The 19,733-nt window shown below is 42.4% G+C and overlaps 1 protein-coding gene across 1 annotated transcript in view; it reads right to left on the bottom strand.

Moving 5' to 3' along the window:
• SPAG17 (sperm associated antigen 17) overlaps window positions 1–19,733 on the bottom strand; it is a 226,243-nt gene that overhangs the window by 1,269 nt on the left and 205,241 nt on the right. The window contains exons 41-47 of the mRNA XM_032419281.1: window positions 18,808–18,907; window positions 17,908–18,061; window positions 15,578–15,706; window positions 8,422–8,564; window positions 7,012–7,196; window positions 4,959–5,019; window positions 2,105–2,249 (exon numbers count right to left, since the gene is read on the bottom strand). Coding sequence (XP_032275172.1) covers window positions 2,105–2,249; window positions 4,959–5,019; window positions 7,012–7,196; window positions 8,422–8,564; window positions 15,578–15,706; window positions 17,908–18,061; window positions 18,808–18,907 — 917 coding nt within the window. The remainder of the gene's footprint in view (window positions 1–2,104; window positions 2,250–4,958; window positions 5,020–7,011; window positions 7,197–8,421; window positions 8,565–15,577; window positions 15,707–17,907; window positions 18,062–18,807; window positions 18,908–19,733) is intronic.

Genomic DNA, 19,733 nt, shown 5'->3' with positions numbered 1-19,733 from the left:
CAGCAGGGATCAGGTACTCTGGATCAGTATCCAATAACCTGTGTGAAGAGGATATGAAGACTTGACTTAATTCCTAGAGGAAAAAAACTGGTTCTTTGGTTAGGTTCCTTCTATCACTACAGAAGAACCCTGCCATCACATCCCCAGTGAGGTCTTTCTGAGCACCCCACTTCAAGTTGGAATCCTCCTTAACACTCCCTGTACCCCGTTTCCTACTTTTCATTTTTCTCCATTGTACTATTAGCACCATTATAGTCCATATTTTACTTATTTTTTGTACAGGCTCCTCCCACTGGAATGTAAGCTACATGAAGGCAGGGATTTTTGTCTTTTGTTCACTTTGCCTAGAACAGTTCCTAGCACATTAGAGACACTTATCTTTGAAATAAGTGGACAAATGAATTGAGCAGCTCCATTTCTACTGAAATCAAGGTCATTTGACAAAGTTCCCCTAAATTTCCCCTTCACCTCAGAATGTCTGGATCCTTAGCCATCTTTGCCCACTCCCTCGCCAAGACCAACCCTTCGGCTCTGTTCTTGATTATTCTCTTGCTCTCCTTTGGATATTGCTGCTTCAATTACTTCCTCTCATTCATATTTTTTAACATTTCTCTTCTGATCCATTCCCTTCAGCCAAATCTAGCAATCTACTTAAATCTGAATTTTCCTTGACATCGCTATAGTATCTGTCAACTATGTCCATGTTTTCCTTGAAACTCTTTCTGTGGCTTCTGAGATATTTCCTGGCTTTCTAATTGCTTGCCCTGTCTCCACCGGTTCCTCTTCTTCCTCCTACTCCCTGAACAGACCCCAGATGTCTGCTCCTTTCCCATACCTTCAATCGTCACCTCTGTGTAGATGATGCTTAAAATGATTACATCTCCAGCTCTAACTCCTCGATTGAGATCCAGTCCCGCACATCCATGATTCATTACTTGAGCCCGAAACCTTGGAGTTGAACTCTTATGTCCCCTACTTCCTTCTATCAATGGGTTCCACCTCAGATTTTATAGCACACCCCCATCCCCTGCCAAATGTCTTTCCATCCATGTCTCTCTCCCACTTTTGCCACATGATAGTTCCTGTCCTTACACTTGGCTTACTGAAGTGGCCTTCCAGTGCCTCTTTACTTCTATTTGCGTCCAGTTGCTCTTCTTCAACATATCCAGCACAGTAACACTGGATTCACTTTTATGAAAATATGCTGATTATATCATCCACTGGATCAGAAATCTTCAGTGATTCACTCTTGCTTTATAATGAAGTTTAAGCAAGGATTCAAAGTCTTCCACAACTTGATTCCAACCAACTTCCCACTGTGTTTCCTAATACTCCCTAAGTTCTCAACAAATTGAACTCCCTACCCTTCCCGACACCTGGAGCTCTCTTATTGCTGTGGATTTGTTCATTCTTTCTACTTTAAGTCTCCTTTCATCAAAAGTTTTTGCATTTATAAGACCCAGCTCAAATACCAAATAGATGAATAACTACAACACGAAGTACTATATGCTTCATGTCACTGGAGTACAAAATAATATAGGAATCAGGTGGGAAGAGTTTATTTCTACTTCTAGATTATATAAGTCTTTTAAGAAAGTGTCCAATTGTCATTTTTATGTATGAAAACATAATACTTTGCATATAATAGTTTACTTGATCTCTGTATGGTATCCACATGCAAGAGACACCAATATGAAGGTGTGTGTGGGTAATCCTGTGAGTATCCATTTATCCTTTATCATAAGAAGGTATCTCCTACTCCCTAACAAGATTACAAGTTTGTTTTGATGACAAAGACTTGCTTTTCAAAACCATTCTGATTGTCTGACACCCCGTAGACAGCCATTAACATTGGCATTTGTTCAACTCACAGTTACTACTGTGCACGTACTCTGTAACAGGCATCTTGCTAGATGCTTCCAAAGATGAATGAAGACTCAGCTTCCTCCTAAGAAATTAAATTCTATGGTCTTAAAAAATTAATGAAGCTATGGAGTATGCGTGTGAGGGGGTTAGGGAATAGCATTTTGACTTCTGTTTTCCCCTTGTTCAAATGTAATTTTTGCTCCACTTATGACCGCTTAAATTGAGCTTTAAAGGATATTTGCTTCCACAGGTAAGAACAGGACGTCATGCTCAGTCATAATCTCAATATTGTGCGAGATGTGTGTTGATCCCTTGGCACCATCCCCTCCAACGGCCATGGCAAATAACTCCACCTTCAGTTCAGTCTGCAAACCAGCTGCCACCTATAGGACACAATGTAGCTTTAGAATCAGACATATTTGAGTTCAGATCTTGGTTTTAACCTGAATTTGAGCTAGTTACACTCTCTAATCGTATTTTCTCATCTATATGTTTGGCACTCATGAATGAGTGCCGTTATGGCATCTAGAAGGGTTACTGTGTAGATTAGTTAGGTAGAGTTCCGTTGAGCAAATGGGACCCAGGACAAACTGTTGAAGGAGAAAACCAGATGCTATTTAGGAAGAAAATGTCAGCGTACTGGTGGTGAAATGCAGGCAAACTTTTACAATGCCCATAGTTGTGCTATTTCTTGAATGTCAGCAGTGAGTTTCTATGGGCATCCTTGCAGATAAAGGTAAATTTAAACCAAGAGAGTACCTGAGCCCCCAACTTCCCTGCCCTGCCCCTTGGTTTATAGTGTTCCTAATGGAGGACCTCTGATGTGACAAAGCCAGCAGAGGGAGACAGAATGAGTTTAAGTGCCAAACTGCTTAGGTCTGAAAGCTATGTGGAAGAGGTCTGGACAGACAAAGAAGAAACCCAATATCTAATGAAGAAGAAACACAGCAAGGAATGGGCTTCTTGCCTTGTTCCTTGAAGAGACCACTGGCCAGGAAAGAAAGAGCTGTTTGTGTTCCTAAGCTGCCTCTCCAGGAGGTAGGTTAAAAAGCAGACTTGAGAACAATTATCTGGAAAAAATACATCAGAAACCACCACGTGGAAAGCAATTAAGATACAAATATGTTTTTTTTCTTCAGTATATTCTATAAAAATAATAGTACTGAAAAATGTTTCAACTTCTTCAACAATGTGCTTGTGAAGGTCTGCTTACTGGAGGGTATCCAATGCTCTGCGTCTGAGGACCAGGCCCTTTGCCCGGGAGCCCAATGATGAGGGCAGGGCTGGGATGACGTCACTCTGCCCGAGGCAGCTGGCATCCTGCCAACGACTCAGGTCTACCTGGACTCTGGGCATATTCATTCAGTGTTGGCAACTAAGCAAGCTGAATAGTGGTTAGACTTACATATGGAGAAGTCTGTAGATTATATTTTTGCAGAGCCAAAACTGACTGGCAAAAAGGAAAAAAGTAATAAAAAAAAAAACCTAACAGTAGACAGTGAGCTTCAAAGAATACACGCTGGGTTTTTAATACCTACAAAGGTTGATCCAACAGTCATTTTTGGCTTTTGGCATCGCCCCCACTTTAAATGAAAAAAATTTGCTAACTTCTCAGAACAGTGGAAGAAGAGCTCGCTTTGATTTTTGCTTTTGCTTTATGTTGCGAAGTTTCTGGAATCTTGACACAGTACAATGATGAAATGTGACAGAGAGGTACTCATGAATTGGTGGATCTAACCCCAAAGTATATTTCTGTTTGGAACTGCAGCCCGCAAACTACTGTTCTATAGACCATAAGATATAAGGGCTGGAAATGGACTAAGAAATTATCGGGTCCAAGCAACTTCTTTTGCAGATGAGGAAAGCAAGGTGCAGAGGGTTAATTAACCAACATCACCGAGCTACTGGTGGCACAGTCGTAACAAGAGGCCAACTGATTCTGCACCCTATCAAACGGACCCTTCTGGGTCAACATACAATTGTGAATGTTTTAAGGTCTCGGGACTTTGTTTTAAGGTCTTGGGACTCAGTGAACACCACGTGCTGGTTCTGGAAGTGGACGCCCTTGCTTGGTATTCCCATGAGACTGTGTGTTCCTGTCTGTGATGAACAAGCATGTGTCTACCAGATGTCCTCACTTCATTCTGTCACTTAGTCATACATCGCAAGTCCCCACTATGTGTGCAGCTCTGGGAGCAACTTATATATGTCTACCCATTTTTAACACCCCCTGTCCCCTGTCCCTATCAGTGGTATTCAAAGTTTGTTGAATGAAATGGAAGGAATGTTAAGATGATGCACTGACCAAGAAATAAATGTTAAGATTTACAAGTGTGATTTTATTATGTTTTATATGTTATTTTATATATTATATTTTGTCTATTTATATATTTGTAAACTTTTGTTTACTTGATACTACATTTCTGAAATTGTAATTTAAAGCAAGTGGCAATATACAGCTTTTTTTATTAAACACCCCATTTTGGGGAATGTAGCAAATAAAATTAGAATAGGTTGACATTTTAAAATTGGTATTTTCAGAGCTCTTTGGAGAAATGAGGCAGCTGATGACTTTAATATACTACTATTTCTTAGAATGTCATTAAATAATATTCTCTGGCAAATAGCAAAAGAACAAACCAAATTTATATAAAATACAAAAAATAGAATATTTATTTTTCCAAGAGATTTTTTTCATTTTGCAGAAGAATTTATTACAGGATACCTTTAGGTAATCAGCTTTCCAAGTGCATGTCAAATCATATTTAATTTTTAAAAAGGTATTTTTCATGCAACTGTGCATAACTGTAGTATTGGGACAAATGAGTGAACTTCAGAAAAGTTTCCATAGCTGGAAGTTTAACTATTTATGCAAAGGATCTGTCTCACAGCTATAACATGCAATACGCAATGTCAAGCCACACGGCGTACCCAAAAGGCACCTTTTGCTTATGATACTAGAAAAGTTAGACTTACACATGATTTAAACTGAATGTGTAGAATGACTTAAAAAGCCCACTTCCCTGGAAACACACACACATTCACATGCGCACACACACGGACACACACAACAGGTAGCGCATAGGACTTACGGGCCCGGGCTTGTAAGTCACTTTCAGTCCTGTGCTGGGTGGGGGCTGCTTCACCCTAAACCTACCAGGCAAAAAGATGGGAATAAATGTATGCCATAAGGAACAAGCAATGAATAAACCGGGATGTTATAAAATCAGGAAGGTGTTAATATTTGCTACAAAGGAGCAGGGGGTCCATACCATTAGGAGAGATACTCTGGTTTCTCTTCAGATCACATAAATCTTTCGCCTTTTACCATACCATTAGGAGAACAACCTAATCATCACTTGGGAGAAGAATCTGGGGCCCATTTCACAACTGCCTTTCCAACAACAGTTTTCATCAGCGTCAAACAGACTCCAACCCCAGTTTCAACCCTCGGTTATTGGATGCTGCCGAGCCGCTCGGGCTCGGGCAGACTGTCATGAATGTTTGGCTTCTGTGTGTGTTGCAGCGTGGCCACCAGCATGAACACCGAGGCTGACTGCCAGCTCATTAAGCTGAAGAATAAAGGCTCTTTTGGAAAGCTCTGGAGCATGGGAGCCAGGCTTGCTCTGTCGTGGTATGGCGCTTGCATGTTTGGGCAGAAGAGAACAGAAAAGGCTCAGAGAATGTTGGAGAACTTGAAAAGCCCTGTGCTCACACGTGGGGCTTTATTGATCTCTTTCCCTTCCTGTGGTTTGTGGGTTCTGCCTGAAGGTTAAAGACCTGGAGTAAATTAAAATGCCAGGGAAAGCCTACCTCCACGTTGACCTCAATCCCGCTCCTTCTACCAGTAACTTTGCTGTGTGTGCTGTAGCAGCTGAATTTAACAAGCCGAGGAGTGAAATCTCGAAAGCTAAAATTCTATACTGAGTAGACAGGATCTGCACGGATGAGTTTTATTAGTTTGAAGTTGATTCTCTATTTTTCCCCACCCACTCTGTTGGCAGCAATCTAAAAAAACCAATAATGTCTGATCTGGTGGCCTGGTTGTGTCTGAGGAACAAACATAATTCCTGAAGCTGGGTATTTGCCTCAACTAAAATGGGATGTGGATCTTTTCAACTGGATGCCTCTGTAGCTTTGTTCCATCTGATTTCCAATCTTGAGCCCAGAATCATAAACTGGAAGCACTTGCCACTTACACTGAGCATAACTCTGCAATTGAAATAAACATTTATTCCACTTTTTAGGGGGGGGACCCACATTACACCCAAGTTTAATGCAAAATAGAATAGGGGAGCTTTTGTAATTGGGAGTTGTCCTGTATAACATAGAATATATTGACCCAATGGGAAGGACTGAACTCCCTCAGGAAGCAGTGACCACAGCTTTGCTGATAAAGCTCCGTGCCACAAACAGGTCCACAGAAGACTTGAGATCCAGCCTTGCTCTAGCCTACAAGACCTTAAAACATATTACTCTGACCCTTTATAATAGTCTCTAAGGTCTGTCTCTATAAGTTCCACAATTCTATTGATCTGGAAACAAAGGACCCTTTTTCTTGTCACTGAATGCCAGATACAGAGTATTTTCAACTGGGAGGACAGGTTGTGAGTTACGGTCAAGTCAGATCTTCAGAGGCAAAAGGGCCCTAATGACTCAGGTGATTTTTTTTCCCTTTTTGCCCCAATTATGCAGAAATAAGGTAATGAAAATCACTTTTGGATCAGACCTGAATGCCTTCATGGGGAGAGGGCAAACAGATGTCAGCCGGTATTACAGTTGGTGGCGGATTTGAGAAAGAGACTTTCAGGTTTTGTGCATTAGTTCCCATAACACTTGCACAACTCCCCCTTCACTCTTTGCTACTGCAGATCAGTCCTGAGTTGCTTCTGCCAAAGTATGAATAATGATTAATGGGAGGGCCAAGAAGTGCCCACCACATAGTTGAGGCTTGATAAACACTGAGCTGATGAAGAATGAATGAATGAGTGAATGAGTAAATGATGAATGAATGATGTGAAGATTCAGGAGTCAAGGTATAATTAGAGTTCAGTTCAAATAAACATTCATTGATGGAGGCAGCTGAAGACAAGTCCCAGCACAGGAGAAGGGGACCTGAGCAGACCTTTGGTGCCTTGTCCTCACCTGCAGAAGTCCACTCCCACGTTCTTGAGCTTTACGGTGGTGGCATAGGTGTGTCCCTCTTCAAGCACTCCAAACTTCACTGATGGTGGGAGAAGGTGAAATCCAAAAGGGGATGAATTCACATTGTTAATGGCAGCGGATGCAACAGAGGATGTTTTCACTCTTCCTCCAACCGAATCTCGCACCTTTGCATTAAAGGAACAGTAATCAAATAAAAGAAAATCGATTTCTACGTTGTGTTCCCAAGATAAGAAAAGGGCTCAACTGCCAGAGGAAAATAACCGCTTGGCCGTGGGAGGAAATGAGCTTAACAGTCTTATGTAATCCTTACAAGAGCGCTGTAAGGAGGTATTTTAGGTTTTGCTGCAAGGATAAAGAAGCTCAGGTTCAGAGAATTTGAAAGACATCATTTGCTCAAGTGGTAAGTGGCGGAGTAAAGTTTGAAACTCGAGTTTGCCCGATTCTAAACTTTACGCTCTTGGTGCCAGTGATTATCAAACTTCAGCTTCCATCAGAATCACCCGGGAGGCTGGTTAAGACCCAAATTGCTGACTCCACCCCCAGAGTTTTTCAATCAGTAAATCTGGGATGGGGCCCATGAATTTGCATTTGTAATAAGTTTCCAGGCACTTCCAATGCTGCTGGTCGGGAAATCACACTTTGAGAACCACTGCCCTATGCCCTTGTTATTCCCCAGATCAGCAGCACAGAGCTCACCTGGGAGCTTGTTGGAACTGCAGGCTCTCAGGCCCCAGTCACTCAGAATCTGCATGCTAACAAGATCCCCAGGTACTCCTATCACATTATCAGTTACGGACATTGCAGTAAGTTCTGTGGTGACCATGAACACGGAGTGCCATGCAAGCATCGAAGGCTGACTCTCAAAACTGGATTGGTTGGCTCAAGGCAGGGTTCCCAGCAGAGAGGCGAGGGAATCTTAATCTTAGAGGCCCTGAGGAAGGAAGGAGCTTGGTGCTTTTGGAGAACTAAGAGAAACCCACAATGGCTGAAGTGAGTATGGGGTATAATGAGGGTAGAGAAGCAAACAGGGCTTGTCACCATGCTGTCATTTGGATTTTACCCTACGAGTCATGAGAAGGGTGGCCAGTGATCCCCTTAGCCAGTAGTGTGCTGGTAACCTGGCTCTTTGCAAAGAACAGTTGATCGGTAACATTTGCTGATTTCCATGGTGCAAGAATCCCTAGCAGGCTGATTTCAAGCTACCAATGGCTTAAGAGCTGGCTCAGCCTTAGCTCATCTCTGTGTGACCTGAATGCCTTCATGGGGAGGTGATCTCGCACGTACAGTGAATAGCAGTTACCCAACCGCTGGAAATCAGCAACTTCAATGAGTCAGGATTACATAAAATGCCGGCTGGCTCTGGGAACTTGGTTCCCATGTCAGGTTTACCTTGGTGAGAGGTTGAGACTTGGGCTTGGAACTCAGCAAGTAGTGCGGCAACCTCACTTTCTCTTTCCTTGCTTGTCCTGCGACATCCTGCAGCAGTGACTGGGTTGGAATTTTCACGGGCGCACAGGAAGACATCTGAGGTCCTACCAGAGTTTATGAGAACATAAACCAACTTGGGAAACGAAGGTTTTTTTTTTTTTATCAATTCTAGTGTTGCATCTTTACATTTTACAAAGAGATTTTACCTAACGTCAATTCTCACAACACCCCTGTGAGATGGGCAGGGCAGACGCTTATTAGCATCATCTTTTTAAATAGAGAAAAGTCAAATTCTGAGAAGCTGAGTGACCAGATCTCCTCAGGGTTCATTCCATTAAATCAACAAGGTACAACACAATAATAAACACTGACTCTAAAGATCTCTTAAAACCAATGGGAGAGAAATCATAAGTTTTTTTGGTTCGACTCCTACATTTATACTTCTAAAAAGTGGCTTAGTAATTACAGATAAATTAAGCCAGGGAGTTAAATCCTCAGATCACTGAACCTGGCAAAGGAGTGAGCAAAAGTAGGTAATTTACATAGCTGCAGCTGTATGCATTTCTCCAAATATCCAGGAGGTTGAAACAAAAACAGTATTTTAAATCATCATATTTAAATATCTTTTCACACATTCAAATCATCAAGAGAGGGAAGGCAAGGAAACAAATATTCTAGTGTCCACCATCTGCAGGCACCACAGGTATGTTTTTACATACAGCATCTTACTTAATCCTCATAAAATCCTACGAGCTGAGGGCGATGGTAATTATGATTATTGTACGTTCAGCACTCTCGCCATTGCCCACCTGTACCCCCAACTCCTACCACACATACTTGCGGTGCCACCACATCTCTGGCCCCAGCCTTCAAGATGGCACATAACTCATGTACAGCCAAAGCCGGCCCTTCACCAGGATATTCCCACAGAAGGCGATGGGGATAATCCCAACTTGCCTACTGAGTTATGGATCTGGAAGAATCAAAATCTTGGACCTCTATTGTCATGGTCCTTGCCACATGGACATAGTCTGTTCTTTGCAGGAGAGGATAAACCGAACAGGGACAAGTAGGGACGGGGCAAGATGGAGGCAGGGGGATACCCAGAGAGAGGGGCAATCAGACAAAAAGACACCCCGGAAAAGCTAGAGCACCTGGATCCAGTCATCCCTGGGCTGGCACCATGTCCACTACTCTGTGGTTTGCTTTTGAGCACCAAGAAATGTCCCCCACTTTTCTGTTCAGTGAGTTTGAGTTTGAATTCAGTTACAAATCAAAGCGTCCTAACAAATAATAGTATCTCTCTCTCTCTCTTTTTAACAAATGAGGAAACTGAAGTTAAATAACTTGTCCAAGAAACTAAAAGAAGTGGCAGGGCTGGAATGTGTGCCTAAGTGAGTCAGCCTCCACCAGGAATGTGCTCCTACTAGTGTGAGATAACAGAAAACCTATATATTGGTTTCCACCCCTGGTTCCTGGCACAGAACTCCTAAAACCCTGGGAATTTCCTAGATGATAAGAGTGCTAGGAACATCTTTTGTTCTAAGATTTGGTCTTTGACCCAGGTTCCTGACACGGAACTCTTAAATGTGTTGGACTTTCCTGGGTGATTGCAGTGTCTTTTGATCTGATGAGGCTACTCTTGGTGGGCTCCTGGATGGTTTCAAGATGGGGGCCGTTCCCCAGAAAGACCAAACCATGATTAGAAGCTTGGAACTTCCAGCCCCACCTCCATCCTCTGGGAAGGGGAGAGGAGATGGAGATTGAGTTAGTGATTGATCAGGTCTGTGTGGTGAATCCTCCATAAAAATCCCCACAGTGCGGGGTTCAGAGAGCTTCTGGGTTGGTGAACACATCCATGTGCCTTAAGGGTTTGCACCCCAACTCCACAGGGAGAGAAGCTCCTGTGCTGGACCCTTCCAGACCTTACCCTATGTACCTCTTCATCTGGCTGTTCATCTGTGCCCTTTATCACATCCCTTATATAATAATATATGAGTTCTACCAAACTGTAAAACCCTAGAAGGGGGTCCTGGGAACTCCAATTTATAGCTGGCTGGTCAGAAGCACAGGTGATAGCCTGGACTTGTGACTGGCATCTGAAGTTGGGCAACAGACTTATGGGACTGAGCCCTTAACCTGTAAGGTCTGCACTAACTGTGGTTAGTATCAAAATTGAAGTAAATTGTAGGACACCCAGTTGGTGTCGTGGAATTCCTTGGTGTGGGAAACCCCTCCCCCCCACATCTGGTCACAGAAGCGTTCTGTATGAATAGTGAGTTTTTCCTAGACAACTACCCCAGTGTATCCCAAACTCATCCGTGCATCATAAAGCTCCTGGGCTAATTCTAGAAAAATAGAGATTCCCAGGACACTTGCCAGACAAGCCCTATTATAGACCAAAACAGAATCAAAATCTCTGGTGAGGGAACTCAGTGAGCAGTTTTTTAATGTATTTTATTCTCTTTGGTCACCATTTCTGACATATGCAACCATTCTAATGGCTTGACGTGTCTTTTTGTTTGTATTCCTACCATATGCCTATTACTGTTTTATGTGAATGCATTTTACCAGTCTAATGGGTTCTAATTAATCGCTCATACTGTTGTTATTAATAGTAAATACTGATACCACGTTTATCACATGCCAGGCACTACTCTAAAAAAGCATCTTACAGATACTCATTTAATCCTGACAATGCCGTGATGTATATACCATCATTTCCCCCTTTACAGAAGAGGAAACGGGAAGAGACAGAGGGGTTAGACAGTGTGCCCAAGGTTACACATCTCTTCTCGAAGGAGCCAGGTAGAGCCTGGATTCTTAGCTCTGCTCTGTACCATGCTGCCTCCCATAATACAGATGCATGATCACCCCACTGAGCTGCCCCTGGGCTTCAGCAGGGATTGAAAGAGGGGAGAGGAGTACTAGAGGGTCTTAAAGCAGCTGATACAGAGGTACTTTAATATTTGAATTGGGATGGTCCTCTAGTGGTATAATCTGAATATGACGTCAGGGCCTGACCCCCCTGAAGAAGCTGTCATGGCTCCCCATTTCTACACTGATTCAGACTATAGTATCTATTCACAATAATTTTTTTCCCCCTCCTCTCGGGGCATGGCTTTATTTGCTTCCTCTCTGAGCATGTCTTCCCTGCAGGTGGAGCCTATTTCTCTGCCCCACTGACATTGAGCTCCGCTACAGGACTTGAGCTGAGCAGTGAGAGTATGGGTAAGGGGCAGGGGGCCAGCTCCAAGCAGAGGCTGTGAGGGGCAGTGCGCATTTCCACTCACCTCTCTTGAGCTTCGCCCCTCTGCCCTGGGAGCAGCTAGTCCTGGGGGGTGGCAGCTCCTTTCATTTGGGAGCTTGGACACCCCCACATTTCACCTGCAGCCTTTGGAGTGCTGGTAAAAGTTTAACAACTGCCTCTCTGGAGAAAAACTGCCCTGGTTTGGACACTTTGCACATTTGCAGTATTTGCTGATTGCTCGCCTGGCCAACTCAAGCTCTCGGTGTGGTGTCACCGAGTGTGGATTTGGGAAGGGAGGTGCACACTCAGATCTCAGGGGCCTCGTGGGGCCCCTAGTGTGTCCACCTGAAGCCTGGAACAGAGGCTCCCACAGCCCACCCCCAAACCCCAAACCCTTAAAATGCTTGTTTTAAACCGCTATCGGGTTTATACAATTTTATTGCAGCAAATGCCAAGTACATTTTTATTTTACAAAATCCAGTCCTCCTCTACCTGACTCTATTGATGACCAAATAAGAACCACTGAACTATTTATGCTAGTTTCCAGTTCATTTCTACCTTCAGGGTTTGGAACACATTACCCGCCCCCCCCCCTTTTTTTTTTTGGTATAAATATTCTTTCCTTCTTCCTACATCCGGAGGGCAGCATAATAAAATATGGAAAATGAGGAGTCCAAAACCTCATTTTCTTGCCCTCCCAGATTTGCTGTATGATTTTAGATGTTGCTTGACTTCCTCTAGGCTTTAGTTTCCTCAAGCAAAATGAGGGTTTTTCTCAGTGATCCAATTTTAAATCTTAAAACCTCTGAAATCCAATCTCTTCTAGGCTAGCTCTCCCAGAGAGCTTTCCCCCACTCTCTTCCTATTCTGAACTTCCTTAAACTGTATTGTTTAAATCAAAATGTAATCTACTACTTTCAGCGAGTCGCATTATTTTCTCTCATTTCAGAATCTCCAAGCCTAGGGGTGCGATAGGTGTCCTTGTTTCAAAGACTTTTTTTCCTTCTTCAAAAACTGTTTCTTAGAAGCTCGTGCTATCAGACTGTATTCCCTATGCCGTCCCCATGTACCTGTCATCTACTGACCTCTCAATTGTTCCCTGGATTCCCTGGAGATCTTGACACCCTGGATGGACTTCCAGGTCACCTCTCGGTGACATCACCTGGACAACCCACCCAGCACCCTGCACTTCTCCCCCCAGAAACTCCCATGGTCGAATCTTGACCTCGCCAACACCAATAATGTTCCCATTTTCAGAATCTGTTCCTGCTTTCCTCTCTAGGTCACGACCTCTTAATCTTCTAGCTCATTACTCCATGGTATCTGGCACACAACATTTGACCTCACTGACACCTCTAATCAATTGACACTGTCACCTGAAACAATCGGTCACCCCCTTCCTGCTTTGCTTCCTTGTTTCTCTGGAATGGACTTTCTATTCTATCATTATACCCACTCCTCTGCCATCAGACTTGCTCATCTGCCTCATACCAAACATGCAAACCCACCTGCCAGTGTACCCATATTCCTTCTCCTCTCTCCTGTCACTATGGATGAGGTGGCCCTACTTACATCCAAGGTCATCCCACTCAGGGATTACCCCAAATGTCATGTCCTCTCACCTTCTATAGAACTTTGCTCTCCTACAAGTAGGCTTCCTCCTCCTGCATTGTAAGTTCTCTCTCGCTATTGGATTATTGCTTGCAAATCAACATCCTCCCGTACATCTAATTTTTTTACATCTCTCCCTTGGTCACGCATCTGCCCCCATCTGCAATGCCATTTCTCTCTCCAGCAAATCTCTTGTGGGAAGCTGTGCATTCCTGCTGCTGGTTCTTCTTCAGCTGTTCCATACATAGCCCACAGCCCACTTCAGTTGGCTTCAGGCTCCTCCATGTCCTGAGAGCGCTCTTGCCAAAATCACCAGCCATCTCCATTTTACCCAGTCCTGTGGGTATTCCACATCTCACTGGACCTCCTGGGGCCCTTTGAGCCACTGGAAACACTGATTTTCATGCTCCTGTTTTTCTCCTACCTCACTGGCTTCTTCTCAGTAGCCTTTTGTGGTCCCTCTTCTGCCTGATTTTTACATTCTACAGTTTGCCTTAGGGCCATGGTTCTCAAAGTGTGATCCTATACCAGCAACACTGGTATCACCTGAAACTTGTTACAACGACACATTCTCAGTCTGATGACTGGTCACGCGGTACATACCCTGGGAACCACCCTTGGTTTCTCTTATTCCTCAGCCACACATCCAGTGGACCAGCAAGTCCCGTTGGCTCTACCTCCAGAATATATGGTTCCAGTTAATTTGCTTCCCACCTTCTCTGCCTCCACTGCCCTTGTCAGGTCTCAGCCGGGGCTCACGTGTCCTGCCTTGGTGGCTTCCTCCCCCACCACTGTTTCTACTTGTCTGCTCCCCCTTTCCTCACCATGAGCTATTATCCACACAGCTACTGGGATGATCTTGTAAAAATAGAAATTAGTCATGTACCTTCCCTATTCAAAACCTTCCAGCAGTGCTTGACTACAAACTACACTTAGACTAAAACCCAAAGCTCCTTATGCGGCATCACACAGTCTTATCTCTACCCCTCCCTCTGACCTCACCTTCCTTTGCTTCTTCCTTTGTTCATTTTCTTCTAGCTCTATGCCCATTTTTCTACTTCTTTTCCCCTAAGGGTCTTCATACTTGCTGTTCCCACTACTTGCACCATTCCCCTCCCCCACTGGTTGCATGGCTGGCTCCTTCCTGTCATTCTGTCTAAGCTCAGATGTCCTTTCCCAGAGGGGCCTTCTCACCCCCTAATGAAATGCCGTCCCTCTCCCCAAGACACTCTCTATACATTATATATGGTTTTACTCTGTGCTAAGCAATCTGAATTTATCCATTTCATTTGCCTACTTACTTATTGTCTAAGTCTGCCCATAGTAGGCACAGCTCTATAAGACTTTAGCCTCTTAACTGTTGCATTTCTGGTGCCTAGAACATGCCTGGTGCACAACAGGTATTGAGCAAATTATCCACTAAATGAATAAACGTTATACAAGAGATAACTTTAAAATTAGGAAGGCAAAAGGGAAATCCCTTAAGTTACCCAAAAATGTGGCAAGATGTTCCCTCTGTAAGAGGTAATTAAGACCTACTGGCAGACTCCCAGCTCACTTCCACTATGGACCATGTCCACAGGCATCAAGAAGTGCAAATTCACCTACACAATTTAAATTACTCTGTTTTTCTTTTTTCTGACCAACCATAAAGTTGAATTAACTTCAGTGAAATCAGTGTAATGTGATTCCCCGGTACTACAATTGCTTTGTATTATTCCATACTTTAATTTCTGCTACCTCGATGAGATGATGTGCTGCACAAGCTAGAGACTCTTATGTTTCTCTTCTAGCACCTGCAGACCAAGAAAGCACTGAAATGGTAGGTAAATCTGAGTCCAACTACTAAATTACTGACTGCTTCATAAAAGCTACCAGGTTCCTGATCTTTAGTAAATAAGGCAAGCTCTCAGATCCGTGAGGGATAAAATCAAATAAGGCAATAAATTAATTAAAATAAAATAAATAAAATAATAATATAAAATAAAGAAATAGAATATAATAACAATCTAGAAAAACATATTTCCCATCTTTTCCTTTCAATCTTGGACTTGTAGTCATTCTCAAAATATTTTTTGAGATACTTCGATGTGCTAATAAACCTTACAAAGTTCTTTAGCTCCAGGATCTGTGACCCTTTAGAGTTTATTCTGTAACCACAAACCACACACTCAGCTACCAGTGCCATCTTCCCTAGTCCCAAAAGACAATGTTCAGTTTTGAGAAAGAATAGGATAAAACAAATGACTACCATACCTTCAGTAGGTTTTTCTAAATTTTCAGTTTGGTTCTGGCCAGCATTCTCCTTGATAGTCACAAAATTCTTCAGTTTTGGAAGACCCAGTGGGGATTGTGGGGATTCCTCTTCTGAGTCTGGCTGGCCATCTAGAAAATCCCAAACAAATACTATAATAAGTGATACTCTGGACAATGATACAGGGACTACTGATGTTTTTATTCTTCTTTACAATAAACAAGGTGCTCCCCCATCCCCGCCTTTAGAAAGATGAAATGGAAGAAGGCCATTCAGAGGGAGAGATTCTTCATTATATGATGCAATGTCTGCCATTAAAGAACAGGACAGTATCTGCAAAGAACACAGTCCCCGGGAGTTAGCTGGTTCTATAAGATAATGCAGTAGTTATCTTGGTTGGACTATGAAGCAGAGACCAAGTAATTTAGCTTACTTTTACCTAGCAAGAGAAACTGAGATGTGATTTTTTAAAAAAGTTTCCAATCTTAAATCCATTCATTATTATGACGATGTAGCTCTTTATTAAACTATATCTAAGTACAACATGAAACAAATTTAAAATAAATCTATCAAGGGGTGCCTGGGTGGCTCAGTTGGTTGAATGTCCCACTTTTTTTTTTTTTTTTTAAGATTTTATTTATTTATTTGACAGAGAGAGACACAGCGAGAGAGGGAACACAAGCAGTGGGAGTGGGAGAGGAAGAATCAGGCTTCCTGTGGAGCAGGGAGCCCAATGTGGGACCGGAGGCAGACGCTTAACAACTGAGCCACCCAGGCGCCCTGAATGTCCCCCTCTTGATTTCGGCTCAGGTCATCATCTCAGGGTCCTGGGATCAAGCCCAGAGTCCGGGATCAGAGAGGAGTCTACATCAGGATTCTCTCTCTCCCTCTGCCCCTCCCCCTGCTCTCTCTCTCAAATAAATAAATTTTAAAAAACAAATCTATCAAGGACTGGGGATGCAAATACATTTCAACTTGTATGTGGGCCACCCTGGCTGAATGCTGGTGGCTGCCTGGAGGATTGTTGAGGAACGTGTGGCATTGCCCCCTTTCAAGGGGACAGTAGGCTTCATTGATTAGAGTTGTCTGCCTGGGAGCAGATGGGCACCAGCACCATCAGCCTTCATCTCTGATTTCTCCCATCTTGTGTCTAAGTCATTGTTCCAGCCTTACTCTTTGCAAACTCTGTGGTAATCAGATATTTTCTTTGGCTGTGCTCATTCCAGGCAGTTGAGCCTCTGTATTGTGCTGTGCACTAGAAAACTCCTCTATCTGGGTAGTTTAACTACCCAGTTTATTAAAGAGAAAGACTAAATTCCATTTCATCCCTAAATTCTCCAACATGCATCTCTTGAAATGGAGACATTGTTCTACATATCCATAACACCATCATCACACCCAAGAAAACTCAAAGATATTCCACAATGTCCTCAACTATATAGTCCTCTATTCAAACTTGTGTAGTTGCTCCAAAATATCTTTTATAGCTCTTTATTTTCTCAATACAGCATCCAAATTTATGTGTAGCATGTAGTTTATATGCCTCTTAAGTCTCTCTATCTCTTTTTTTAAGATTTATCTATCCATTTGAGAGAGAGAGAGTCGGGGGGCAGAGGGAGAGGGAGAGAAATCCTCAAGCAGACTCCCCGCTGAGTGGGGAGCCCAATGTGGTGATTGAACCCGGAGATCATGACCTGAGCCAAAATCAAGAGTCAGCCGCTTAACCAACTGAGCCACCGGGTGCCCCTAGTCTTTTTTAATATAGAAAAATTATCCTACTTTTTTCTTTTAATGCCATCGACTTTTTTAAAGAGCTCAGGACAGTTATTTCACTGAATATCTACATTCTGGATTTGTCTGATTGTTTTCTCTTGGTTAAATTCAGGTTAAGGATTTGGGGCAAGAATTCTACGTAGGTCCTAGGCACTTCATATTGCATTACATGAGAAAACACCTAATGCTAGGCTGTCAAAATTGGTAGAAATTTGATCACTTGGTCAAGCTGGAAAATGCTACAGCTCTCCATTGTAAAGACACATTTTCCTCCTTATAATTAGGTATTATGTGAGGTGATAACTCGAGCCTGCATTTTTGCCTTGTTCTCCATCAACCTTTCATTACTCCCCTGGTTTGTACATTAGTCAGATCTTCTAAATGTTTTTAGGTAAATTTTAAGCATACAGGATGAAAACTACATTTTATTTATATCTTGGTTTCCTCAAATAACTCAGCCAAATTTGTAATCTACAAGTCACAATAGGTTATGCCATTAGCTAGTCCTGGCACAAAAGCTGGTAGGAACTGGTTATGTCTTAAGAGGCCATTGTTGGGCATTCTTCTTTTAAGCACATTAACAGGAATAACAGCGCCATGAACACATTACCTGGATGAAGATCGGATGTATTCTGAGGAGTTGCTTTGTTTGTATCTTCCTCTCTCTTTGTAAAAGGAGGCAAGTTTTTAGAAAGGGTGTCCAGATAATTAAACTGAAAGGAAAAACCAAAAGACTTACTTTAGACTTATGCAAGCCTGGAAGGCAATCGCCGCAAGCATTTTAAATTGACAAGCAACGATGAAAGCAATTTTTTTTTTAAGGCTCTGAAAAGAAAGTTTGCAAACTAAAAGTTTTCCAAGAGACTGTTTAACTCAGTTCTAGATTTTGTCAATCTGTCATAACTTCCTATAACTTCTTCTCAGGTAGCTTTTGGTTAATAATAGAATCTGGAGAATCCATAGCAATATAGGGAGCTCAAAAACACATGAAAATATTCACTTTGCTTGAGAGTGTCAAGGTTTCATAGAAGAGGAGTGCTCTGTCTCCATGGGCTTCCAAGAACTCGTAATAATTTAGTGCTATTTCAGCAGCAGACGGGTGCAGACATTTTAACGGAATAAAAACTTCAAAATGGAATCTATAAGAGGATAAAAATAGGGAGAATTTGACCCAAAAAAGGGCTTAAAAGGGAGGGGAGAGGGTAATTAATAGTGACAATGCAAGGCAGAGAGGTGGAGTGGTAGTAATACATTGGCAGCGAACTTCTCCTTAGGTGTAAGACCTGAAATTAGTTTTCCCTCTCATATCCTTCTGAGGACATGGATTTGATGAAAGGTAAAGTCAGTTGGGCTGATGCAGGAAAGAAATGTCAGGAAAGGTTGATTACATAATGACATATGCATTGCATCAACTTTTGTAAAGACTCTTATTCAATTGTTGTTAATTACATTCAGTTACCTGAGACTGACAGAACTTGCTCAATTCAGACTTGAAGTAGGGTGATACTACTTTGTTTCTAATTTCCGTTAGGTAGTTTTGTGTGTTTTCAATTTCCTTCCTGGTTGATATTTCCATAATGATAAAAAGAAGACACAGAATTTTAGCTTTAATTCCCACAGAAAATGGAATCACCAACACTAAAACTGGTAAGAATTAACTCATCAGAAATTTTTTTTTGTCAGTTTGCTTTGGTTCATTTTCTGCTCCTTCTAGAATCAGTCACATTTCCTACTTCAGAAATCAGACTTTCCTTTAAGATAGGAAATAATGATGCCAGGTGGTAGTGTGTTTTTACAGTTGATCTCAAAAGACTAAAATCCACACGGTTGACCTTTTTTGCATGTCTTTCAATTCTGTGAGGTTTAAATGCCAGTTTAATTCTACTGTTTTCTATAATTTCAGTAGGAGGGGTAACAAAAGCTAAAACCCAAACCTAAGGAATGGTTTATGACTAGTGTGATCAGTGATTAAGAAGTAAAATAAAAGCAATCATGATAACCCTGCTAGTTGTCTTTCCAATATCAGAACCCTATATTGGGGAGGTGATACACCAGCTAAAAACTTCACTTCCCAGCCTTTCCTATATACCGGGAAGGCCAATGACAAGAAACTGAAGCCACTGGGTAAGACTCCAGATAGCCTTTAAAGAGGGCTGACACAGCAGAGAGGCTTTCCCTTTGTCCTTGTCTCATCTCATTTCCTACTTCCTGAAATATGGATGAAATGGACGCAGCTGCAGCAGTGATTTTGCAACCCTGAGGCAAACTTGAAGATGGAAATCATGTGCTAGGATTGATGAACAGATAAAAAGAAGAAATCTCAGCCATCAAAAGGAATGAGATCTTGCCATTTGCAACGACGTGGATGGAACTGGAGGGTATTAT

This window comes from Phoca vitulina, unplaced genomic scaffold (assembly GCF_004348235.1).
Source record: "Phoca vitulina isolate PV1807 unplaced genomic scaffold, GSC_HSeal_1.0 scaffold2, whole genome shotgun sequence".
In the NCBI taxonomy this organism is placed as follows: Eukaryota; Metazoa; Chordata; class Mammalia; order Carnivora; family Phocidae; genus Phoca; species Phoca vitulina.
This window is presented reverse-complemented; position numbering and strand designations above follow the sequence as displayed.